A 27538-nucleotide genomic window follows, 5' to 3' on the forward strand; every position below is an offset into this window, starting at 1 on the left:
TATATCATCATCATAAGACAATAACATACTATATCATCATCATCATCATCATAAGACAATAACATACTATATCATCATCATAAGACAATAACATACTATATCATCATAAGACAATAACATACTATATCATCATCATAAGACAATAACATACTATATCATCATCATCATAAGACAATAACATACTATATCATCATCATAAGACAATAACATACTACATCATCATCATAAGACAATAACATACTATATCGTCATCATCATAAGACAATAACATACTATATCGTCATCATAAGACAATAACATACTATATCGTCATCATAAGACAATAACATACTATATCATCATCATAAGACAATAACATACTATATCGTCATCATAAGACAATAACATACTATATCGTCATCATCATAAGACAATAACATACTATATCATCATCATAAGACAATAACATACTATATCATCATCATAAGACAATAACATACTATATCGTCATCATAAGACAATAACATACTATATCATCATAAGATAATAACATACTATATCATCATCATAAGACAATAACATACTATATCATCATCATAAGACAATAACATACTATATCATCATCATCATAAGACAATAACATACTATATCATCATCAGACAATAACATACTATATCATCATCATCATCATAAGACAATAACATACTATATCATCATCATAAGACAATAACATACTATATCATCATCATAAGACAATAACATACTATATCATCATCATCATCATCATAAGACAATAACATACTATATCATCATCATAAGACAATAACATACTATATCATCATCATAAGACAATAACATACTATATCGTCATCATCATAAGACAATAACATACTATATCGTCATCATCATAAGACAATAACATACTATATCGTCATCATAAGACAATAACATACTATATCGTCATCATAAGACAATAACATACTATATCGTCATCATAAGACAATAACATACTATATCGTCATCATCATAAGACAATAACATACTATATCGTCATCATCATAAGACAATAACATACTATATCGTCATCATCATAAGACAATAACATACTATATCGTCATCATCATAAGACAATAACATACTATATCGTCATCATCATAAGACAATAACATACTATATCGTCATCATCATAAGACAATAACATACTATATCGTCGTCATCATAAGACAATAACATACTATATCGTCGTCATCATAAGACAATAACATACTATATCGTCATCATAAGACAATAACATACTATATCATCATCATAAGACAATAACATACTATATCGTCATCATAAGACAATAACATACTGCCCAAGTAGGAAGGACAAGAGCAGCCTCGTCTTGCCACTCGGACCCCGAGGACGCGAGGCTGCTGCTTACCGCTGATACGACGAGGAGCTTTGCAGAGGCCCGCGTGGCGGAGACGCTGACGGAGCTCTTTTTTTTACCCCGAATCCTCACACACACACACACACACGCAGGCCAGGGTTTGTGTGTGCCGGCGTCTCCTGGGTGTGACAGCGTGGACGTTTTGTCAGATGACAGCCTGCAAACAGCACAGTGACACAAATTGTAGCCCATGTTTGATTTGGCTTTGCCTTCAAGGGGAGCAATTTGTTTTCTCTCTGCTTCAGTGGGCGCATCAACACTCGCTCCGTCTGGGCTGCACACGCACGCCCGTGTCGCCTCTTACCTCGGCCGAGCGGCAACATGTATAGCACATGCAGAGGTAGATACATTTCACTCATGATATCTCTCATCCCTCCTTTATCACTGTTATTTGCAGAGAATTTCTGCAAAGTAGCATTACTTATTTATCAATGGAATAATATGTGATAGCTAGAGCATGGAAAACCTCTTTTACCGCCTTCTAAATATTCTAAATACACCTTTTCACAACATTAGAGCCCTCCAGACATGACCTAATACCCCTATAGTCACCTTTACACTGCTATAAGCCAATTTTGCAGACTTAATAAGAGAAATTAAGACATACAATCACATGTTAGCATTGTTTTTACTCCTTATTTTGTACAGTAATTCCTGTGGTGGTTATCTCATCAATGTAACATTTCTGACACCTAGGGACCAGTGCACAATACTACATGTCATCATAATGTTTACTGTTGACTTCACTTTTATTTTTATTTTTTTAATTTATTTTATTTTTTATTTTTTTACATATTTATTTTTATTATTATTATATTTTATTATATTTTTATTATTATTATTTTATTTATTTTATTTTATTTTTTATGCTTGCAGATGCTTCATTTAGGCCAGTGCTTCTTAAATATTGCAGACCTGCCAACATGTACAAATGTATTGTACTTAACATGGAGTCCGACTCTTAAACGCTTGTATGCTTCTCAGCTTTCCGTTTTCTTACGTCTCACTGGTTTCCTCGCAGGATTTACCGCATTTTTCTGCCACTGGGGGGCATCTTTTCACAATATTCTACTATACGAAGTTGTGTTCAATTCCTCAGTAAATTCAATTTCCCTGCTTAGTGTGTTTTCATGTGCACGTTTATGTATGCTTGCGTGACCTCGTGCAGTCAAAGGCGTACGTCGGCTGCGTGACGCATGTGAAGAATGTCTTCATCTCCGAGAACAGACGCCATGGAACCATCAGAGAATAAAGACAACAAGTCTTGTATGCTTTATATGCTGAACAGTATTTCAGCCTACAAAGATGTCTTGATTGCAGTCTGGGCTATTATCATCCGTCTAAGTCGAAGACAAACTATCTGTCTTCCCCGTGCCGACCTTGTTGCTAAGTCCCAGGAATAATAAGATGGGGGGGTGCTGGGGCTTTTTCTGCTAATGTCTGCTCTTGTCATTAGTATTTATTAGATGTCCTGCATGTATTATCAAAGCCAATTCAAAGTTTCTGCTTAAAACTTTCAGTCCTCTCGGAGGCTCACCAGGAGCTTGACTGAGCAGCTTCTGAAAGCCGAAGGGTACGCCTGCCACGTAGCATCCATGTTAGCATGCTAACTTATTGATAACAGTGTGAGCCGTGTGGCCATTCGTCTGCTGCATTCATCGATGGTTGTGGCATATTCTTATTAAACAATATAAACTCTTGAATTGTTAAGGGTAAGGGCTATGGCACTGGTAAAGAGTTAGGGTAAGGACTATGGCAAGGGTTAATTGTAAGGGTAAGGGCTATGGTAAGGGTAAGGGTTATGGCAAGGGTAAGGGTAAGGGTTATGGCAAGAGTAAGGGTAAGGGTTGTGGCAAGGGTGAGAGTAAGGGTAATGGTAGTGGCAAGGGTAAGAGTAAGGGTAAGGGCTATGGTAAGGGTTAAGAGTAAGGGTAAGAGCTATGGTAAGGGTAAGGGTAAGGGTAAGAGTAAGGATAAGGGTTATGGCAAAAGTAAGGGTAAGGGTTATGACAAGGGTAAGGGTTGTGGCAAGGGTAAGAGTAAGGGTAATGGTAGTGGCAAGGGTAAGAGTAAGGGTAAGGGCTATGGCAAGGGTAAGGGTAAGGGTAAGGGTAGAGGCGAGGGTAAGGGTAAGGGTAGTGGCAAGGGTAAGGGTAGTGGCAAGGGTAAGAGTAAGAGTAAGGGTAGTGGTAAGGGTAAGGGTAGTGGCAAGGGTAAGAGTAAGGTTAAGGGTAGTGGCAAGGGTAAGGGCTATGGCAAGAGTAAGGGTAAGGGCTATGGCAAGGGTAAGAGTAAGGGTAAGGGTAGTGGCAAGTGTAAGGGTAAGGGTAAAGGTAGTGGCAAGGGTAAGAGTAAGGGTAAGGGTAGTGGCAAGGGTAAGGGTAGTGGCAAGGGTAAGGGCTATGGCAAGGGTAAGGATACGGGCTATGGTAAGGGTACGGGCTGTGGCAAGGGTAAGAGTAAGGGTAAGGGTAGTGGCAAGTGTAAGGGTAAGGATAAGGGTAAAGGTAGTGGCAAGGGTAAGGGTAAGGGCTATGGCAAGGGTAAGGGTAAGGGTAGTGGCAAGGGTAAGAGTAAGGTTAAGGGTAGTGGCAAGGGTAAGGGCTATGGCAAGAGTAAGGGTAAGGGCTATGGCAAGGGTAAGAGTAAGGGTAAGGGTAGTGGCAAGTGTAAGGGTAAGGGTAAAGGTAGTGGCAAGGGTAAGAGTAAGGGTAAGGGTAGTGGCAAGGGTAAGGGTAGTGGCAAGGGTAAGGGCTATGGCAAGGGTAAGGATACGGGCTATGGTAAGGGTACGGGCTGTGGCAAGGGTAAGAGTAAGGGTAAGGGTAGTGGCAAGTGTAAGGGTAAGGATAAGGGTAAAGGTAGTGGCAAGGGTAAGGGTAAGGGCTATGGCAAGGGTAAGAGTAAGGGTAAGGGCAATGGTAAGGGTCAGAACTCAGCCAGGATTGATTGCGAAGGGAGCCACAACAAAGAGCCATGGGTTGCTGACCCCTGGGCTATAGAGAATGGGTATAAATGGGTATAGAGAATAAGAATCAGGGTAGAATTAGGGCCAAGCTATGGTAATGGTTATGACTCGGGTAAGGTCTGAGGCTTGGGTAAAGGCTGGAGCCTTCCATTTACCTGGAGGGGACACACTGATCTGGCCAGTATAGTTTGTTTGTATTCTTCCTGCTTTGCTGGCAAGCATCGTTAGCGAAGGGGGTAACAAGCAGAGCAGGAGGTGTAGGGAGCCGGACCAGGCGGGGGCTCAGTCATAAAGGATGAGAGAAGAACCTAGGCCTGGGATGCAGGGATCGGGAAAAAAGAGCATCCGGCTGCTTTTTCAGGAGGAACACAAAGTGGAGACGTGACGCTGAGTGGAAGCGACCGAACGTAGCAGCTGTAGCGAAGAGGGCAGGTACGGGAAGGAGGCTGGCGTAGATGTAGCTTGTCTCAGGTTTCAGGGAGGCCGTGACGACGTTCGCGTGCTGTGTGATGATGCAAGTAGAACCCCCGACGGGACGCCTGCGGAGCTTTGTCTTGAACCCTCTGTGATTAATGAAGGCAGCGTTGTGCATGGAGGAGGTGGACAAGGGATGATCAATCTTAATGAGCTCTACGCCCGTCCCTGTTAGCTGGGGAGGGGGTCGGGGGGGGCACGGCACCACCAGCACCACATAGGAAAGTCGGTTTTACTTTCACTTTCATGAGGCTACCCTAGGACAATGCATGGCTGTCCAATGATTGCCTTGCTTTAGTGTGATTGACAGGTGTGCCAGCCAATGGAAGCCATCATATTAAACCCATGTACAGTAGATATGAAATGAATTCAGAGACATTATGTGCATATAATAAAGTGTATACTGTATTGAAATCATGAGGGAATGAGGGTGCTGATAATTGATGAGAGCTGGGATGGAATTGGGTGAATTACTTCTTCCGTCCAAGTCGGCGCCATCGCGCTCTTTCCGAGCCCTTTTCATCATCCATGCCATGAATAACATCATTGTCCGCTCGCCGCATGCCGCATGGCTTGTTTACCTTCCAATAAAAAGGCGTAAGGAGGGGGGCGGCGGCGGGGGGGCGTGGAGTGGAGTGGAGTTGGGGTTGCACACTGTGACAGGCGGGTATTAGCGCAAGTGCCTGCTGGTGGGGGGGAGAGAGACAAGGTGGGCAGATTATAGTAGGGCTGACTGGTGCATCGCAGCAGGCCATCAAACCAAAACTGCTGCTGACTAAACACACTTACCCCCCCCCCCCCCCCCCCCCCCCGCGCCCCCCCAGAAAGATCTTATAAGGTCCAGATCCGGCAAGACATAAGATATAAGATTTTTCACAAACGGTTATATTTTCAACCGTTCAACAGGAAAAAAAGAGCAATAATCTTGGCCAAATTACACCCCCCCCCCCCCCCAAGCCCCCCACCACTGAAGTTAGTGATGCGTGATGGAAGAAAAGCTAACATGGATTCCTTGAGCAAATCCTCCCAATCCCGCCCGAAGGACCTTTCCGTGTTCCCCATGTTGAGGGCAGACGGCTTTATTGTTGGTGAAGGCGCTCGGCCCGTCAGGTCAATGAGCTTTGCTAAGATGGGAGAAAAGGAGTCGGAAGAAGCAGAGCTGATTTCATCTTCAACCTTTGCCGATATTTTTTTCCTTGGAAAAAAGTGGATTTATTCCCAAAGAATCATCCCCAATCGGCATGATAGACGGGAGACCCGGACAATGTAATCTAGATTAAATGGGATGAACACGGGATGAAAACGGGAAATAAAATCCATCCTCCATCTTGGATGAAATGAAAGGATGATTCCAAAGCAGACACACTCAGGATAGCGTTCCATGCTCCTCCCAGGAACATTCATTCATTCATTCATTTTCTACCGCTTTTCCTCACAAGGGTCGCAGGGGGTGCTGGAGCCTATCCCAGCTGTCTTCAGGCGAGAGGCGGGGTACACCCTTGACTGGTCGCCAGCCAATCACAGGGCACATATAGACAAACAACCATTCACACTCTCATTCATACCTATGGACAATTTGGAGTGGCTAATTAACCTAGCATGTTTTTGGAATGTGGGAGGAAACCGGAGTACCCGGAGAAAACCCACGCATGCACGGGGAGAACATGCAAACTCCACACAGAGACGGCCGAGGGTGGAATTGAACCCTGGTCTCCTAGCTGTGAGGTCTGCGCGCTAACCACTCAACCGCCGTGCCGCACCTCCCAGCAACATTTCACCAAAATATTTGGTAAAGACGGGGATGGCAAGCAAGGGCCCCAGTGGTCACGCCATTGGCACCCCCGCCCGATCCAAACCCTCCCAGTTTGAGTCTTATCCTACTCTAAGATTCCAAGGAGAAGTCGACATTAATGGGGAGGAGTTAAATAGACACGTTTCGACCCTACAACAAGCAAGGCGCCATCTGCCAACAGACATGGGTGACCCTGCGCCACAGGTTGGCGACCCGTTAGTGGAGATAATAAAGTGGATAATAAAGCCTCAATCAGGAAGAAAAATGTAAATACGTATACTGTAACTCATACTCTATACTGTATACTCGGAATAATATCCAAACATTTTTTGGGAGGAAGTTGGAAGTTGGAGCAAAAATAAAAAAATCAATCAATTAAAAATTCCAAGAATAAGGTTGGATCCTGGAAGGAAAAATAAGAATTCAGCACCAATCAAATCTGACCAAAACCACACACAATATTCACTTAATTTTTTTATTTTCTCTTTCTTATTCTACAAAAGTCATTCCGAAAACCTCAAATTTCCGTACTTTGGAATTTTTTAAAAGCCTGTAAATAATCCTAGCAAGCGTCCAGTAGGACAAAGTGCAGAGAAAAAGAATAAGAATTTCCATGTTGCCGGTTTTCTAAGGATCTTATTGTCAGGCTGTCCCAAGATAATACCATACCATACCCCCCACCCCCCTTTTTTTTGGGTCTAGCTGATATTAAAGCCCCGCTCCCCCTTTCAAGCCTCTGTCCCCTCTGAGCGTGTGCTGGGATTTACCATGCCACCGTCCCCCCAGTGCAGGCTGACCTCCGGACCCAGCAGGTCCGCATCCCGGTCCCGAGGCCCCGCATTCTTGGAGCACCCCCCTCCCTTGTTACTTGGCCTTCACGGCGGGGCCCCCCGGCTCAGGCCCCGCTGACAGGAGGCTCGGATGAAAAAGAAGGCATCAAGCGTCATAATTCCGGGCTCTTCTTCGCGCTTTTCCTCGGAAGACGGGGATCAGGATGCAGCGGAAGGTTGGAGACCGTAGGAGGACGGATTTTGGATGGTGTGATGGTGGCTGACGGCAAACATTGGCCTTTCATGCTAGCAGTATACTCGTCTTTTTATGAAGTACTACCTTTCATGTTAGCAGTATACTCGTCTTTTTATAAAATACTACCTTTCATGCTAGCAGTATATTTGTCTCTTTATAAAATACTACCTTTCATGCCAGCAGTATACTCATCTCTTTATAAAATACTACCTTTCATGTTAGCAGTACACTCATCTCTTTATAAAATACTACCTTTCATGCTAGCAGTACACTCATCTCTTTATAAAATACTACCTTTCATGCTAGCAGTACACTCATCTCTTTATAAAATACTACCTCTCATGTTAGCAGTATATTTGTCTTTTTATAAAATACTACCTTTCATGTTACCAGTATATTTGTCTTTTTATAAAATACTACCTTTCATGTTAGCAGTATATTCCTCTCTTTATAAAATACTACCTTTCATGCTAGCAGTATACTTGTATTTTATAAAATACTACCTTTCATGCCAGCGGTATATTTGTCTTTTTATAAAATACTACTTTCATGCCAGCGGTATACTTTTTATAAAATACTACCTTTCATGCCAGCAGTATATTTGTCTTTTTATAAAATACTACCTGTCATGCAAGCGGTATATTTGTGTTTTTATAAAATAGTACCTTTTATGCCAGCGGTATATTTGTGTTTTTATAAAATACTACCTTTCATGCAAGCGGTATATTTGTGTTTTTATAAAACACTACCTGTCATGCAAGCAGTATACTTGTTTTTTTTTATAAAATACTTCCTTTCATGCCAGCAATATATTTTGTCTTTTTATAAAATACTACCTTTCATGCCAGCGGTATATTTGTGTTTTTATAAAATAGTACCTTTCATGCCAACGGTATATTTGTTTTTTTATAAAATACTACCTTTCATGCAAGCGGTATATTTCTGTTTTTATAAAACACTACCTGTCATGCAAGCAGTATACTTGTTTTTTTTTAATAAAATACTACCTTTCATGCCAGCGGTATATTTGTCTTTTTATAAAATACTACCTTTCATGCAAGCGGTATATTTGTGTTTTTATAAAATACTACCTTTCTTGCCAGCGGTATATTTGTGTTTTTATAAAATACTATTTCATGCTTGCGGAATACTCGTCTTTTTATAAAATACTACCGTTCATGCTAGCAATATATTTGTCTTTTTGAAAAATACTACCTTTCATGCCAGCAATATATGTCTTTTTATAAAATACTACCTTTCATGCCAGCAGTATATTTGTCTTTTTATAAAATACTACCTTTCATGCCAGCGGTATATTTGTCTTTTTATAAAATACTACTTTCATGCCAGCGGTATATTTGTATTTTTATAAAATACTACCTTTCAGGCTAGCAGTATACTTGTTTTTTTTTTATTATAAAATACTACCTTCCATGCCAGCAATATATTCGTCTTTATTAAATACTGCCTTTCATGCTAGCAGTATATTTGGATTTTTATAAAATACTATCTTTCATGCTAGCAGTATACTTGTTTTTTTTTTATAAACTACTACCTTTCATGCCAGCAATATATTTGTCTTTATTAAATACTGCCTTTCATGCCAGCAGTATATTCGTCTTTTTTATAAAATACTACCTTTCATGCAAGCGGTATAATTGTGTTTTTATAAAATACTACCTTTCATATTAGCAGTATACTACAGCTCATCTTTAAAAAAAAAAATAAATCTCGTCCATAAATGTTGTGGCAATGATTGAAAAAGTAATATTGTTGGTATTATCATCCAGGGAGGATATGATGGAGGATGTAAAATGAGGTGAAGGATAAAAATATGTGGAGGAAGCGTAGTATTTGAGGCTGTGTGTTAGCTAAAGATGTGTGTATCGTGTGGCTGGGATTTGTCTTGTTAAATACTTGTGTTGGCGTCACAAAGGAAAACATATCCGTGAATTCCAAAGTAAGGAATAATTCCATGTCAGTGGAAAGCATTTTATTATTTTATTTTCTAGTTTTTTTTTTTTGGGATGAAAATGCCAAGAATATTCCGATTCTTTGTTTTTCTATCTGATGTGCCATGGGGATGTTCTTGCTGCTGATGTGAAGGTGATATGAAGGTCAAAAGTGGTGAATAAACGACCTTGATGTGACATCAGCTTTTTGCCGGGCTGAAAATAAATCATATATTTTGGTCAATTGAAGGAGATGCTTTTCATTACAAAGCAAACCTGGAATGGAAGCGGAATTTCTTCCCCGTCGTGGTGTAAAAATGTGTCCAGCCATAAATTAGAGAAGGTGATTGAATTATTGATCAGCTAAGGTGTATTTTTCCGCCCAATTAAGCCAGCTAGGTTGACTATGTAGTCTTTCAAGAGCGGAAAAAAGCTGCTCCTTTTTTTTTGACGTGGAATTCTCTGGGAAAGAGATTTTCCCGTACTAAGAAGCCCGGGTACCGTATGTAAGCTCCTATTTCTTCTTTTATTTTAATGGCTTGTTATTATGTGAAGTTAAAAAAAAAACAACACATAACTTTATGGTTCAAAGTACCATAAAGTTTACAGTTAAAAATAATCACTATTTAAATTCAAGTGGGGGGTCAAAACAAAACCTGTATTTATTATTTTAATATGTAATTATTCCCGTCCAAAGGCCTGGTGGGGCCATCAAATAATTAAAACGCGTCCCTAAGATGTGGTATAAAAATAGCCACAACACAAAGGGCCAATTTGTATTTCATTCATAATAGTATTATTCCAAAAATGTGCATTAATGGCTGCCTTTTTCCTGTGTTCAAGTGGAAGAATTCCCGCTTCCTGGGTCCTTAATAATGGAAGGGCTTTCCTCTGCAGCGTGTCTAATAGTGGAAGTGCTTGCTCCGATCCAAATCCGGACATGAAGTCTTCCGACGGAAAAATAATATGAACGAAAAATATATTTTTATTATGATTATTATTATCGTAGCCAAAGCAATGCAACATAGTTAAACTTTGACTACATTGTTCAAAATTCATCAAATCGGAATATAAACGTTGACAAAATGGCGGAACCACGCCATTCCCTAAAATGGCTCCATTTTTTGGCAACCAATGACAGCAGTCCATCTCGGCGTCCTATCACGGCTCTGCACGTAACTTCTGACACACCCTGATAGGTTACCAAAGCTCAAGCCCCCGGATTGGTGGGGCCCCTCCTGGAGCTGTGTTGCTAAGCCGTACGACGTCCAATCACGAGTGATGAACTCGGCCTCGTCCCCCCCCCCCCCCCACGAGACCTAGCTTTGCTCCGCCGCTTGACGTCCTTACCCGTATTGAGATGTTTAGCGTCCCACCACACCGGGCGCCAAATAGGAGAATGGGGTGCCGCCATGTGGACTTTCACGGGTTGTTCCCCCTACTGACACCGCCCCCCACCCCAACGATTTTCCTTCATCAGGTGTGGCTTTAAGAAAGATGGAGCCGCCTTTGTCTGAACTCCGCCTCTTCCAGGCCCCCCAGCCCCCCGCCCCTGAGTCTGTTGACAGCGTGGCTGATTAGAGGCGAGAGCCGTAGCGCTTGGTGGAGATCCACCAAACTCCTAAAGGCTATTCAACCTCGTCGGATCGCTGGCCCTCTCACAGGAGGAGCTGCATTGGAATGTTTTTGGGTGGGGGGGCCGGGGGGGTCCCCTGAAAAAGATGCAGCTGTGCATCCAGTTGAAGGAGAAGACACTTCCCGTCACAAATGACCTTCATTTCTGGTGAAAGCACAAAGACAGAGCTGTCTTTGCACTGTTAAGGTTCTCAGACCAGGACTGAGGCTTAGGGTCTTGCTTCAGTCCTCCAAGGGGACATTGGACTTGAATTGCTGAAGACCTCGACCCTGATTAGGGTGGAGGGAGCTAGATGGTTGGACAGTGTAGACACAAAAAGCATGAATCAGGTCTTTAATGGAACTTGAACGTGGGAAATCTTGCCAAAGAGCGCTTGGGTAGAAATGGGGAAGCAAAAACCAGTTCTTCAAAAACCAGTCCCACTCTGACTGAGCCACTGCCTCTGGACTGATCCAAGACTTCCATGTGAGGGGGTGATGGAAAACCAGGTGTGTGTTGTCTTGCTTCATGTTTAGATACTGGATGGTATAGAGTAGGAACCCATGGACAGAACGTATGTTCATATACTTTACATTTAGATACTGGATGGTATAGAGTAGGAACCCATGGACAGAACATATGGTATAGAGTAGGAACCCATGGACAGAACATATGTTCATATACTTTACGTTTAGATACTGGATGGCATAGAGTAGGAACCCATGGACAGAACGTATGTTCATATACTTTACATTTAGATACTGGATGGTATAGAGTAGGAACCCATGGACAGAACGTATGTTCATATACTTTACATTTAGATACTGGATGGTATAGATTAGGAACCCATGGACAGAACTTATGTTCGTATACTTTACATTTAGATACTGGATGGTATAGATTAGGAACCCATGGACAGAACAGAACGTATGTTCATATACTTTATGTTTAGATACTGGATGGTATAGAGTAGGAACCCACGGACAGAACGTATGTTCATATACCTTACGTTTAGATACTGGATGGTATAGAGTAGGAACCCATGGACAGAACGTATGTTCATATACTTTACATTTAGATACTGGATGGTATAGAGTAGGAACCCATGGACAGAACGTATGTTCATATACTTTACATTTAGATACTGGATGGTATAGAGTAGGAACCCATGGACAGAACGTATGTTCATATACTTTACATTTAGATACTGGATGGTATAGATTAGGAACCCATGGACAGAACTTATGTTCGTATACTTTACATTTAGATACTGGATGGTATAGATTAGGAACCCATGGACAGAACAGAACGTATGTTCATATACTTTATGTTTAGATACTGGATGGTATAGAGTAGGAACCCACGGACAGAACGTATGTTCATATACCTTACGTTTAGATACTGGATGGTATAGAGTAGGAACCCATGGACAGAACGTATGTTCATATACTTTACATTTAGATACTGGATGGTATAGAGTAGGAACCCATGGACAGAACGTATGTTCATATACTTTACATTTAGATACTGGATGGTATAGAGTAGGAACCCATGGACAGAACGTATGTTCATATACTTTACATTTAGATACTGGATGGTATAGATTAGGAACCCATGGACAGAACAGAACGTATGTTCATATACTTTATGTTTAGATACTGGATGGTATAGAGTAGGAACCCACGGACAGAACGTATGTTCATATACCTTACGTTTAGATACTGGATGGTATAGAGTAGGAACCCATGGACAGAACGTATGTTCATATACTTTACATTTAGATACTGGATGGTATAGATTAGGAACCCATGGACAGAACGTATGGTATAGAGTAGGAACCCATGGACAGAACATATATTCATATACTTTACGTTTAGATACTGGATGGTATAGATTAGGAACCCATGGACAGAACGTATGGTATAGAGTAGGAACCCATGGACAGAACATATGTTCATATACTTTACGTTTAGATACTGGATGGTATAGATTAGGAACCCATGGACAGAACGTATGGTATAGAGTAGGAACCCATGGACAGAACATATGTTCATATACTTTACATTTAAATACTGGATGGCATAGAGTAGGAACCCATGGACAGAACATGTTCATATACTTTACATTTAGATACTGGATGGTATCGATTAGGAACCCATGGACAGAACGTATGGTATAGAGTAGGAACCCATGGACAGAACGTATGTTCATATACTTTACGTTTAGATACTGGATGGCATAGAGTAGGAACCCATGGACAGAACGGATGTTCATATACTTTACATTTAGATACTGGATGGTATAGAGTAGGAACCCACGGACAGAACGTATGTTCATATACTTTACGTTTAGATATCGGATGGTATAGAGTAGGAACCCATGGAGAAAACAGTAGTCCTTCATGAAGGTGATGGTGATGGTGATGATGGGGTTTGCATGTTCCTCAGTCTGCTGGCGTTGAGGTTATTGATGATTTGTGGATTCTGATGTGATTGATGATGTTTCTCCTCCATGTCACGATGTTGACAAAGCCAGAACTAACACTGGGTCGTGTGGACTTTCTTCTTCTTCTTCTTCTTCTTCTTCTTCTTCTCCTTCTTCTTCTTCCACAGAGATGTTGAGGGAGCTGAACCAGCAGCGCAGAGCGAAAGACTTTACAGACCTGAAAATTGTTGTTGAAGGCAAAGAGTTTGAAGTCCACCAAAATGTTCTAGCTTCCTGCAGCTTGTATTTCAAGGACCTGGTCAAAAGGTTTGCCTTTGCCTCCTCCTAACCCCCCACACCCCTCTCTGACGACCCCCCCACCCCCCTCCAACCTCCTCTTTGTTGTGCCCCCATTGCCCCCCCCCCCCTCTATTCTGTCTTTGCTTCTTCTTGCAGGTTGCTGAAGTTCCTTTAGATGTTGCCAGCAGCCATTCCTTTCCCCCTCACCCCCCACACCCCCCCCCCCCCCCACCAAAAGTTAAAGGTCTGGACTTAAAGGTCAACCCATCACCTCCGACCCGTAACCCCCCCCCCCCCCCCACCTCCATGTAACCCCACATTTATTTGAAAGAGCAGTGGAAGTGTTCCATGACTGATTGGGGGGGGGGGGGGGGGGGGTGTTGGACAAACCAAAGACCACAATATTCCTATTTTACATCATCACTACCACCTGCCCATGCACCAAGGTGTGTGTGTGTGTGTGTGTGTGTGTGTGTGTGTGTGTGTGTGTGTGTGTGTGTGTACCACGAGCATCCATCATTTATTATTCCAAAAATATCCACATGTTGACCAAATATCAACTTGGCTATTCTCCCCCCAAAACGTAGGATGGATGGCTGCCATGGAGGAAGTATACTGTATACAGTACTCTATATTTATTCCTAAGAAGTATACTGTACCCACAGTACTCCATATTTATTCCTAAGAAGTATACTGTACCCACAGTACTACAATATTTATTCCGAAGACATATACTGTATATACAGTACACTATATTCATTCCTAAGAAGTATACTGCACCTACAGTACTATATAGTAATTCCTAAGAAGTCGAGTATACAGTAGTACTTTGCATTATCTGTAGCATTCTTCTAGCAGCTCCACAATTGTGTGTTTGTGTATTCGAGTGTGTGTGTGTGTGTGTGTTTGCGTCCTCTCCGTCATCCCCTCTGAGGCGTTCCCTTGGAAAAGTGGGAGTGTTTTTCAGCATGGCTCATCCTTCCTTCCTTCCTTCCTTCCTTCCTTCCTTCCTTCCTTCCTTCCTTCCTTCCTTCCTTCCTTCCTTCCTTTCCTCCTTCCTTCCTTCCTTCCTTCCTTCTTTCCTTCCTTCCTTCCTTCCTTCCTTCCTTCATCCCTTCCTTCCTCCCTTCCCTCATCCCTTCCTTCCTCCCTTCCTTTCCTCCCTCCCTTCCTTTCCTCCCTTCCTTCCTTTCCTCCCTTCCTCCCTCCCTTCCTTTCCTCCCTCCCTTCCTTTCCTCCCTCCCTTCCTTTCCTTCCTTCCTTCCTTTCCTCCCTACCTACCTTCCTTTACTCCCTTCCTTCCTTTACTCCCTTCCTCCCTCCCTTCCTTTACTTCCTTCCTTCCTTCATCCCTTCCTTTCCTCCCTCCCTTCCTCCCTTCTTTCCTTCCTTCCTTCCTTTCCTCCCTACCTACCTTCCTTTCCTCCCTTCCTTCCTTTCCTCCCTTCCTTCCTTCCTTCCTTCCTTCATCCCTTCCTTCATCCCTTCCCTCCTTTCCTCCCTTCCTTCCTTTCCTCCCTTCCTCCCTCCCTTCCTCCCTTCCTTCCTTTACTTCCTTCCTTCCTCCCTCCCTTCCTTTCCTCCCTCCCTTCCTCCCTTCTTTCCTTCCTTCCTTCCTTTCCTCCCTACCTACCTTCCTTTCCTCCCTACCTTCCTTTCCTCCCTTCCTTCCTTCCTTCCTTTCCTCCCTCCTTCCTCCCTCCCTTCCTCTCTTCCTTTCTTCCTTTGGTCCTTTGGTCCTTCCTTCTTTGCTTCCTTCTTTTTTTCCTTCTGTTCTTCCGTCATTCCTTCTTTCCTTCCTTCCTCGCTTCCTCTCTTCCTTCGGTCCTTGCTTCCTTCTTTCCTTCCTCCTCGCTTCCTTTGGTCTTTGCTTCCTTCTTTGCTTCCTTCTGTCCTTCCGTCCTTCCTAGTTTCTTTCCTTCCTTCCTTCTTCCATCCTTGGCGGGTGTGCAGCATTGGCGGCCGCCTCTTTAGAGACGCTCCCTAATCTTGCCATGGCACTAATTGACCAAAGTGAAGAGCATGATGATCTTTTATTTTTAGCTTTATTCACCCCTATTCACCCCCCCTCCCTCCACCCCCCACCTCCAACCCCCCAAGGGGAAGGTCAATAACACGATGTGGCTTTTTGCTTTGCAGGAGGACATAAAAAGAGTAACTGCTTTTGGGTTTTTGCAGCCATGCAGGGACTTGAAATGTCTTTTATTTTTTCATCTACTTCTCACCCCCCCCACCCCCTCCACATCCTCCACCCCCCCCCCACCCCCCACCCCATCTGAGTGCGCTTCCAATGCCGACTAATGTTTGAGTTCAAACACTACAGGATTATTTTTCCTGCAGCAGCGACTAAAGGTTCTGCTCAGGCAAGATGGCGCTGGGACTGGTGGGGGTGGGGGGGGTTCTCTTTTTTTGGGTGGGGTTGGGGGAAGCAGTGGGCGGAGCTACAGACAAGGTACAGTCATGGAACAACCCCTCAATCTGAAGGATGGCTGCTGGCTCCCTGTGGAGGAACATCTCACCCCGCCCCCCTTTCTTCCCCACCTACACCCCCCGCCCCGCCCCCACCTGTCTGAGTGCTGTGTTTTGCTGCTGGGGAGTTATGGTGCTTGGAGTCAAAATGAAAGCGGAGGGGGGCGCATACACCAAGATGTAAACATAACAGCTTTACAGATGCCGCTTTCCTTCTGATGGGCGGGATCATGCTGAGCCATTGATTGACAACTGCCATTGATTGATTGATATATAATCTACGAATATTATATATATATATAATATTTCTTTATGTATTGCACCAAGCGTCTCCAGCAGCAAAACAAAATGAAAAGATCCACGAGTGACAGAATCCATCTTAATGTGGACCACTTTTCATATTGTTGACGTCTGCGGGCGCAGGGAGGAATTTTAGGGAGTTTGGGGGGGGGGGGCAACTGTTGTTCCATTTATTTCACCCTCAAGTGGGAGATTGTTTGACATGGGGCATTAAACATGGCTGCCGAGGTGTTACTTAACGCTATAATGCCCTCGCCACGCCAGCGCTCCATCCCAGGACGTAGCGGAAGTAGCACCCACATAGCTTCAGGGGGGGTTCATGTTATATTATATTTAATTGACGCCACTTCCAAGCATCTCACACTTTGATTGGCAGGATGATTGTGTGTGTGTGTGTGTGTGTGTGTGTCATGTCAGCCTGGTGTCCAATAATCACATTTGTTGCAGATGCGGCATTTAAGTATCTGATAAAAAGATTATGGAACTGGACTCCCGCCACCCCTCCCCGTGGTTTCTAAGCCGGTGTTTTTCTCTCTGTGCCACATTGGTCGTCCAGGTCATCCGCCGAGGCGCGCAACGGCGAGATGCTGAAGCTGAGCATGAGCAACATCGGCGCCGACGTGCTGGAGCAGCTGCTGGAGTTCGTTTACACGGGATCGCTGGTCATCGACTCGGCCAACGCCAAGACGCTGCTGGAGGCCGCCAACAAGTTCCAGTTCAACACCTTCTGTAAAGTCTGCGTATCCTTCCTGGGTGGGTAGCACGTCATGTCATGAAAGACGGGCGGCACGGGGGACTAGTGGTTAGCGCGCAGACCTCACAGCTAGAAAACCAGGGTTCAATTCCACCCTCAGCCATCTCTGTGTGGAGTTTGCATGTTCTCCCCGTGCATGCGTGGGTTTTCTCCGGGTACTCCGGTTTCCTCCCACATTCCAAAAACATGCTAGGTTAATTAGCCACTCCAAATTGTCCATAGGTATGAATGTGAGTGTGAATGGTTGTTTGTCTATATGTGCCCTGTGATTGGCTGGCCACCAGTCCAGGGTGTACCCCGCCTCTCGCCCGAAGACAGCTGGGATAGGCTTCCTTCCTTTCCTGCCTCCCTTCCTTTCCTCCCCATCTTCCTTTCCTCCCTTTCTTCCTCCCTTCCTTCCTTCCTTTCCTCCCTTCCTCCATCCCTCCCTCCCTTCCTTCCTTCCTTCCTTCCTTCCTTTCCTCCCTTCCTCCCTCCCGTCCTTCCTCCCTTCCTTCCTTCCTTTACTTCCTTCCTTTCCTCCTTTCCTCCCTTTCTTCCTTCCTTCCTTCCTTCCTTCCTTCCTTCCTTCCTTCCTTCCTTCCTTCCTTCCTTCCTTCCTTCCTCCCTTCCGTCCTTCCTTCCTTTCCTCCCTTCCTCCCTCCCGTACTCCCTCCGTTCCTTCCTTCCTTTACTTCCTTTACTTCCTTCCTTCCTTCCTTTCCTCCCTCCTCTCTCTCCTCCCTCCCTTCCTTTCCTCCCTCCCTTCCTTTCCTCCCTTGCTTTCCTCCCTCCCTCCCTCCCTCCCTCCCTCCCTTTCTTTTTTTTTCTTTCTTTCCTTCTTTCCTTCTTTCCTTATTTCCTTCTTTCCTTCCTTCTTTCCTTCTTTCTTTCCTTCTTTCCTTCCTTCTTTCCTTCCTTCTTTCATTCCTTCTTTCTTTCCTTCTTTCTTTCCTTCTTTCTTTCCTTCCTTCTTTTTTTCCTTCCTTCTTTCTTTCCTTCCTTCTTTCCTTCCTTCCTTCCTTCCACCAGTCCAGGGTGTACCCTGCCTCTCGCCCAAAGACAGCTGGGATAGGCTCCAGCACCCCCGCAACCCCTGTGAGGAAAAAGCGGCAGAAAATGAATGAATGTCATGAAAGACAAAATAGAGGTTGTACTGCGTGTACTTTACAACATGGCGGGGTTGTATTGCCATGTTCAAGCTTCCAGGAAGTCACATGTTCCTCCATGATGACGCGTCCCGCTCTGATGCGGTCCCAGTGGGCCGGAACAAGCGTGACGGCGGGCTTGTAATGTAAAAAGGTCACAGGACAATCGGCGCTTAAATGTCAAATTCTCCGGCCTGAACTGAAAAAGAAAGCGCAAAGATGCAGAAATGGGAGGAGCCCGGCGGGTCACATGACAAAGGTTTGCTTGAGTTGGAGGGCAGGAAAAAAAAAATGCTGAAATGTCAGCATTTGCATTTGATTTCATGAGTTGTTTGTGCGTGGACACAAAGGTCAGACAAAAGAAAGAAACAGCACTTATTGATTTGTTTTCCTCCATTTGGATGATAAAAACATGGAGGCCATTTGTAGACTTCATTTCCTGGGAGACATCCAATCATTCCACCTCCACGAGATTCATGACATTTCAACTCACTGGGGGGTGGGGGTGGGGGGTGTACAGGTGGAAGCAAAGCTTTGTCCTTGACAGAGGAGAACGTGATACCGTGTCAGATGTTGGCGCCCTCGGGGGAAACGGCAAACATCATTTTGACCTACTTTACCTTCTCTTCCATGCCAAGTTTCTCCGTGGCATAGCCACTCCCCTCTCGGATGTGCATGCCAGCTGGCGGTCAAGTGCTGATTGGATGACGGCATTTTTGCTCCGACCTCTAGCCTCTTTTTCCCATTGGAAATAATCCCCCAAAAATAATTCTTTACATGTATTTATATTTTAAGTGTAAAAAGAAGTTAACCCTAACCACCTCATCCGAATCCTAATGTTTATACAGCCCCTTAAAAAGTTCCCATTCCCACCCACATTCATACCTATATGGACAATTTGGAGTGGCCAATGAAGCTAACATGTTTTGGGAATGTGGGAGGAAACCGGAGTACCCGGAGGAAAAAAAAAAAAAACACGGGGAGAACATGGAAACTCCACACAAAGATGACCAAGAGGAGATTCCAACCCAGGTCTTCCCATCTCCTGACTGTGTGGCCTGCATGCTAACCACTCAGAACAAAGAACACCACTAACTTATTTAATATAATAGTTAATATATAAAGAATATGCAAAAGACGGATCTAATCCAAGGCATCAACAGCAGAAAAATGTCCAGGCCTAATGGCCGCTTTCAAACCTTCTTAAGTGTTGTGCAAGTGTAAAAAGAAGTCAAGCAGCGCTGTTTAATAAAAAAGTAACAAAGTCCAATGTTTAATGACAAATGTACAATGCGAAGGTGCGACTTATTGCTAATGTTTTTATTATTGTGATGCAAGTGTCAAAAGAAGTCAAGGAGTCAAGTCATAGCAATAGATGCTATCACAACAGTAGATAGCAATAGATGATATAATTCATAGCAATAGATGCTATCACAGCAATAGATAACAATGGATGATATAATAGATAGCAATTGATGCTATAATAGATAGCAATATATGCTATCACAGCAGTAGATAGCAACTGATGCTATAATAGATAACAATAGATAATATAATAGATAGCGATAGATGCTATCACAGCAATAGATAACAATAGATGCTATAATAGATAACAATAGATGATATAATAGATAGCAATTGATGCTATAATAGATAGCAATTGATGCTATATTAGATAGCAATTGATGCTATAATAGACAGCAATAGATGATATAATAGATAGCAATTGATGCTATAATAAATAGCAAAAGATGCTATCACAGCAGTAGATAACAATAGATGATATAATAGATAACAATTGGTGCTATATTAGATAGCAATTGATGCTATAATAGATAGCAATAGATAATATAATATATAGCAATACATGCTATCACAGCAATAGATAGCAATTGATGCTATAATAGATAGCAATAGATAATATAATAGATAGCAATACATGCTATCACAGCAATAGATAGCAATTGATGCTATAATGATAGCAATTGATGCTATAATGATAGCAATTGATGCTATAATAGATAGCAATTGATGCTATAATGATAGCAAATGATGCTATAATAGATAGCAATTGATGCTATACTAGATAGCAATTGGTGCTATAATAGATAGCAATAGATGATATAATAGATAGCAATAGATGCTATCACGGCAATAGATAGCAATTGATGCTATAATAGATAGCAATCGATGCTATAATAGATAGCAATAGATGCTATCACATTCAGCCAAAGAGAAAGCCCAACGTGCAGAGTGGATTCTTGGTGCTTAGGTCTAGGTTCCAACTGAGCCTTCCAAGGTAGGGTGAAATGATTGCCAGAAAAGGAAAGTTGAACTTTATTGTCGGTAGAAATGTGGTTGTCCAGTGGGGGCCATGGCTGACGGTGATGCATCAAAGTGTTTGTTTTAAAAGCCGCCCTGTCTGGTCGTTGAAAGGCCGGCTGGCGTGGCTAACTGTCTCCATGGCCGTCATTTCATCAGGCGTCTTTCATCAATATTTTGTCTGATTTGGTGTTGATTGTTCTAAGCGCCACATTTATGGGTGTGAGCTCTCCCCCTGCTGGTCGCTTGTCTTGGAAGACATCTGACTCTTTAATGTGCTCCAGCTAATCCCTAATCCCACTCCCGGCTGCCCATCTCTCCGGCTTGTTTCAGTGAGCGATCAATTCCTCCCCTGTCTGTTTGTCCCAGGAGGCGTTTGCAGTTATTAAACTTACTCCTCGCTCATCTGAGGCAGATGGAAAGCTGATAAGCCCCAACACAATCTTGCTATTGATGTCCTAATCAATCTGTCTGTCCTCCTTCTTCTTCTTCTTCTTCATCTTCATCCCGAACTGCAGAGAAGCAGCTGACTGCAGCAAACTGTCTGGGAGTGTTGGCCATGGCTGAAGCTATGAGCTGCACGGAGCTACACAACATGGCCAAAGCCTTTGCTCTGCAGAACTTCCCTGAGGTACCGAAAACATCATCAACTCCTCAAAGTTTGCCAAAAAATGCACCCCTACTGTGTCAAATTTGAGCAAGAGTGGGTGAATGACATGACCAACCACTATGAAGCAAAAGGGTGGGCCTTAACTATTAATCATTGTTATAATCATAATATGTAATCATAATATCTGTATTCCATGAACGCTTGCATGTCTTCCAAAGCATTTAGAGTACAACCCATAGGGACCACCAAAAATGCCACACACACCATGGCCACATTGAGAGAGTAGGGGTTTAAGATCAAGTCCTATCTTAGTTGCAGTCCAAGATCAAGTTCTGTCTTTGCTGTAGTCCAAGATCAAGTCCATTCATACCTGCGGTCCAAGGTCACGTCCTATCTTAGCTGCGATTCAAGATCAAATCCTATCTTAGCTGCAGTCCAACATCAAGTACAATCTTGATGTTGATGCCCAAGATCAAGTCCTACCATAGCTGCAGTCCAAGAGCAAGTCCTGTCACAGCTGCAGTCAAAGAACAAGTCCTATAAACCCTATCTTAGCTGCAGTCCAAGATCAACTCCTGTCTTAGCTGCAGTCAAAGATCAAGTACTATCTTAGCTGCAGTCCAAGATCAAGTCCTGTCATAGCTGCAGTCCAAGAGCAAGTCCTATAAATCCTATCTTAGCTGCAGTCCAAGATCAAGTACTATTTTAGCTGAAGTATAAGATCAAGTCCTATCTTAGCTGCAGTCCAAGATCAAGTACTATTTTAGCTGAAGTTTAAGATCAAGTCCTATCTTAACTGCAGTCCAAGAGCAAGTCCTATAAATCCTATCTTAGCTGCAGTCCAAGATCAAGTACTGTCTTAGCTGCAGTCCAAGATCAAGTACTATTTTAGCTGCAGTCCGAGATCAAGTCATATCATAGCTGCAGTCCAAGAACAAGTCCTACAAATCCTATCGTAGCTGCAGTCCAAGATTAACTCCTGTCTTAGCTGCAGTCCAAGATCAAGTACTATTTTAGCTGAAGTATAAGATCAAGTCCTATCTTAGCTGCAGTCCCAAGATCAAGTACTATTTTAGCTGAAGTATAAGATCAAGTCCTATCTTAGCTGCAGTCCAAGAGCAAGTCCTATAAATCCTATCTTAGCTGCAGTCCAAGATCAAGTACTATTTTCGCTGAAGTACAAGATCAAGTCCTATCTTAGCTGCAGTACAAGAGCAAGTCCTATAAATCCTATCTTAGCTCCAGTCTAAAATCAGGTCCTATCTTAGCTCCAGTCCAAGATCAAGTACTATCTTAGTTGCAGTCCAAGATCAAGTCTTATCATAGCTGCGGTCCAAGATCAAGTCCTATCTTAGCTGCGGTCCAAGATCAAGTCTTATCATAGCTGCGGTCCAAGATCAAGTCCTATCTTAGCTGCGGTCCAAGAGCAAGTCCTATCTTAGCTGCGGTCCAAGATCAAGTCTTATCATAGCTTTGCAAATGTCAAAGATTTTTCATGATGTGAAATAGCCAAGATACTTGAGGTTGTTTAGCTAAGAAGTGTACATAAGCTAAATGTATGGAAATCAGGTTTCTTTCACCTTGGACGACCTTGACGGTGATTGGAACCCATCGTTCCCCAGGTGGCGGGACAGGAGGAGATCCTCAGCGTGTCCAGGGAGGACCTGGTGGCCTATTTGTCCAACGACAGCCTCAACACCAAAGCCGAGGAGCTGGTTTACGAGACGGTCATGAAATGGATCAAACGGGACTTCAGCTCCAGAGTCGAGGTAATAAAAAAAGAAATGTGTGGAAGTGGCACGTTGGACTTGTGGAGAGGCTCACAGTGTCAACAAACCAGACTTAGTAGCTTTTTCATCATCTGCATTGTGCTCCACTTTGGTTCTCCATCCCTGGAGCGTTTGTTTCCTCTCCTGATTTCATTTGTTTCTCCTGAGAAAGCACCAGCTGCAGTGGCTTTGCTTGTTTGTTCCAATGTTTTTACAGCGACTTGATCACAATCAAAGTTTATTTCCTCCACATGGATATTGACAGCACGGCGAGTCGGCAGAGCAAATATCAACCTGCCAAGAATCAATAAGCCTCAAGGTCGGAGCATCAACTCCGGCCCGCATTTGCGAAAAGGTAAACGGGAGCGTCGGCGGATGTCCATCCACCGGTTAAACCTCGGGTCATGAAATTTTTATCAATTCCGTTCTCGTAGAGCATTAAGCCGAGGATTTTACTCTGCCTGTTTAAAAATGGAGGCCAGATTCTGGGATAAATTGCCGTCATCCATCAGCGTACGAGTCATCCATCCTGTGTGATGTGTCCTCATCAGCGGGCGCTGCCCCACATCCACTGGTTCACACCTCCAAAATCAATGTTACCTTGTCGGCACCCACCTTTATGGGACACGTCGATCACTCTTTAAATCTTCACCTTTGGAATGAAACACTTCACAGACCCATCACGTTACCATCAAGGTAGTGCCACCGACAGTTAGCATCAAGGAAGGACCACCAACGGTTAGCATCAAGGAGGTACCACCAATGGTTAGCCTCAAGGAGGTACCACCAATGGTTAGCCTCAAGGAGGTTCCACCAATGGTTAGCCTCAAGAAAGGACCACCAACGGTTAGCATCAAGAAAGTACCATCAACGTACACATCAGGGAAGTACCACCAACAGTTAGCATAAGGGAAGTACCACCAATGGCTACCATCAGGGAAGTACCACCAACTGTTGGCATTAAGGAAGTACCACCAATGATTGGTATCAAGGAAGTACCACAAACTGTTAACATTAAGGAAGTACCACCAATTATGGGTACCAAGGAAGTAACACAAACGGTGATCATCAAGGATGTACCACCAATGACTGGTATCAAGGAATGTACCACCAACAGTTAGCATCAAGGAACTACTACCAATGATTGGTATCAAGGAAGTACAACAAACGGTTAGCATCAAGGAAGTACCACCAATGACTGGTATCAAGGAAGTACCACCAACCATTAGCATCAAGGAACTACTACCAATGATTGGTATCAAGGAAGTACCACCAACAGTTAGCATCAAGGAACTACTACCAATGATTGGTATCAAGGAAGTACCACAAACGGTTAGCATTAAGGAAGTACCACCAATTATTGGTACCAAGGAAGTACCACCAGCGGTTAGCTTCAAGGAACTACCATCAATAATTGTTATCAAGGAAGTACCACAAATGGTTAGCATCAAGAAAGTACCACTAATGATTGGTATAAAGGAAGTACCACCAACAGTTAGCATCAAGGAAGTACCACAAATGGTTAGCATCACGAAAGTACCACCAATTATTGGTACCAAGGAAGTACCACCAGCGGTTAGCTTCAAGGAAGTACCAGCAATGATTGGTATCAAGGAAGTACCATCAATAATTGGTATCAAGGAAGTACCACAAATAGTTAGCATCAAGAAAGTACCACCAATGATTGGTATAAAGGAAGTACCACCAACAGTTAGCATCGAGGAAGTACCACAAACGGTTAGCATCAAGAAAGTACCACCAATTATTGGTACCAAGGAAGTACCACCAGCGGTTAGCTTCAAGGAACTACCAGCAATGATTGGTATCAAGGAAGTACCATCAATAATTGGTATCAAGGAAGTACCACAAATAGTTAGCATCAAGAAAGTACCACCAATGATTGGTATAAAGGAAGTACCACCAACAGTTAGCATCGAGGAAGTACCACAAATGGTTAGCATCAATAAAGTACCGCCAATGATTGATATAAAGGAAGTACCACCAACAGTTAGCTTCAAGGAACTACAAGGAAGTACCACAAATGGTTAGCATCAAGAAAATACCACCAATGATTGGTATAAAGGAAGTACCACCAACAGTTAGCATCCAGGAAGTACCACAAATGGTTAGCATCAAGAAAGTACCACTAATGATTGGTATAAAGGAAGTACCACCAACAGTTAGCATCAAGGAATATAAGGAAGTCCGCCCCTCTGTGACATCACAAAGGAACGGTTTCACCAAGCCATTTCAAACCGAGCATTTTGAGCCATCCCAAACTTTTTTCAGGACTCACTTCCAAATGCGTACACGTCATTATCTGAAACTTTGGCATGGTTTCACACCAGAATACAACATTTTAACTACATTTATAGGTCAGAAAAGTGGAAAAAGTATCGTAGGTCCCCTTTAACAACGCCTCTGGGGAAAGCAAGGCTGATGGAATTGTTTCATGTGAAAAATCTATGCATTTGTAAGGAATGCAGCACAAATCAATGTCAAAATATGTGCCACGAACGCAGCATTGATTAAGGCAATCATTAACCAACGCAGAGAAAAATAAGCACACAGGCAGCAAGGAGCAAAGTAAGCTACAATAAGATGAGTCAAGTAAAAGTATCAAGTAAGCCACCATTGGCAGTCAAAAACATCTGAAGGAGGGGGCGGAGCTACAGAATCCACAAAAAGGTCTTTGAATGTTTGAATGTAATACCTTGACCTCCGGCCCGAGTGGGAGCTGTGAGCCACCACGGTCGCCTCCATCAACGCTGCCACAATTTGACACGCGTGTATCTTCTCCATCTTCCTTCCTCCTGCAGCAGAGAATCACCCCCACAACCTGGGACAACTTTTAATGACATGTCAAGGCACCGCAACACTTTAAACTTGTGTGTGTGTGTGTGTGTGTTGGCGGGCTGCGAGCTATGTAGTGGAAAAGTGGCATATTGAATGCGCCGGGTAAATAATACGCAATTTTCTCTTTCCGCCAAGCTGTCGGCTTGCGTCTGGCGGCGGCAGGAAAGGTGGCGGGCGTGGACGTCGCTTAGAGACGGAAGAGCGCATTAGAGCGTTCATAGTCGTCAATTAGACTGAGCAGCACGGCCGCTTCTGGAAGGCTGCAAATGTTTCATTTGTAGCTACATGGGAGGGCTAGGCAATGCTACGCTGAGCTGTGCCATATTGTGCTCCAATGTACTATGCTTGGCTGTGCTGTGCTACGCTGTGTTGTGCCATATTGTGCTCCAATGTACAATGCTAGGCTATCCAATGCTACGCTGTGCCATATTGTGCTCCAATGTACAATGCTGGGCTGTGCTGTGCTACGCTGTGCTGTGCCATATTGTGCTCCAAAGTACTATGCGAGGCTGTGCTGTGCTGTGCCATATTGTGCTCCAATGTACAATGCTAGGCTGTGCTGTGCTACACTGTGCTGTGCCATATTGTGCTCCAATGTACTATGCTGGGCTATGCAATGCTACACTGTGCTGTGCCATATTGTGCTCCAATGTACTATGGTAGGCTGTGCTGTGCTACACTGTGCTGTGCCATATTGTGCTCCAATGTACAATGCTAGGCTGTGTGCTGTGCTATGCTGTGCCATATTGTGCTCCAATGTACTATGCTAGGCTGTTCTGTGCCATATTGTGCTCCAATGTACTATGCTAGGCTGTTCTGTGCCATATTGTGCTCCAATGTACAATGCTAGGCTATGCTCTGCTACACTGTGCTGTGCCATATTGTGCTCCAATGTACAATGCTAAGCTGTGCTGTGCCATATTGTGCTCCAATGTACAATGCTAGGCTGTGCTGTGCCATATTGTGCTCCAATGTACTATGCTAGGCTGTGCTGCTATGCAAGACCAGCATATGTTGTGTTTTCATGCTGGTATGCTAGTCTGGAAACCAGCTATCACAAACCAGCATACCAGCACGAAAACACAACACATGCTGGTCTTGCTGGTCTGGAGAGCAGCAAAAACACAAGATATGCACAAAACTGGTCCACACTGTTTTTTCCAGCAGGGTATTAATTTTCCTTTTCAGTATTATGCTAAATTATGCTACAGGTGTTAGTTGCTACTAGCAGTAGGCTAAGTTTTTATAATTTTGCTTGACAGGACAGAGCAAAGCATATGTTGTTGACTACATGTTTGTTTGCTAAAGTGAAAAAAATCAATATAATCAGCCGGATTGATTATTTTGTAGAAAGCTGATATTTGTG

At 43.4% G+C, this 27538-nt stretch overlaps 1 protein-coding gene across 1 annotated transcript in view; it reads left to right on the forward strand.

The window, feature by feature from the left end:
* LOC131107467 (kelch-like protein 29) overlaps window positions 1-27538 on the forward strand; it is a 117998-nt gene that overhangs the window by 62598 nt on the left and 27862 nt on the right. The window contains exons 6-9 of the mRNA XM_058057548.1: window positions 13854-13992; window positions 17291-17487; window positions 21456-21568; window positions 23170-23316. Of these exons, the coding sequence (XP_057913531.1) occupies window positions 13854-13992; window positions 17291-17487; window positions 21456-21568; window positions 23170-23316 (596 nt within the window). The remainder of the gene's footprint in view (window positions 1-13853; window positions 13993-17290; window positions 17488-21455; window positions 21569-23169; window positions 23317-27538) is intronic.

This window comes from Doryrhamphus excisus, chromosome 19 (assembly GCF_030265055.1).
Source record: "Doryrhamphus excisus isolate RoL2022-K1 chromosome 19, RoL_Dexc_1.0, whole genome shotgun sequence".
Classification (NCBI taxonomy): Eukaryota; Metazoa; Chordata; class Actinopteri; order Syngnathiformes; family Syngnathidae; genus Doryrhamphus; species Doryrhamphus excisus.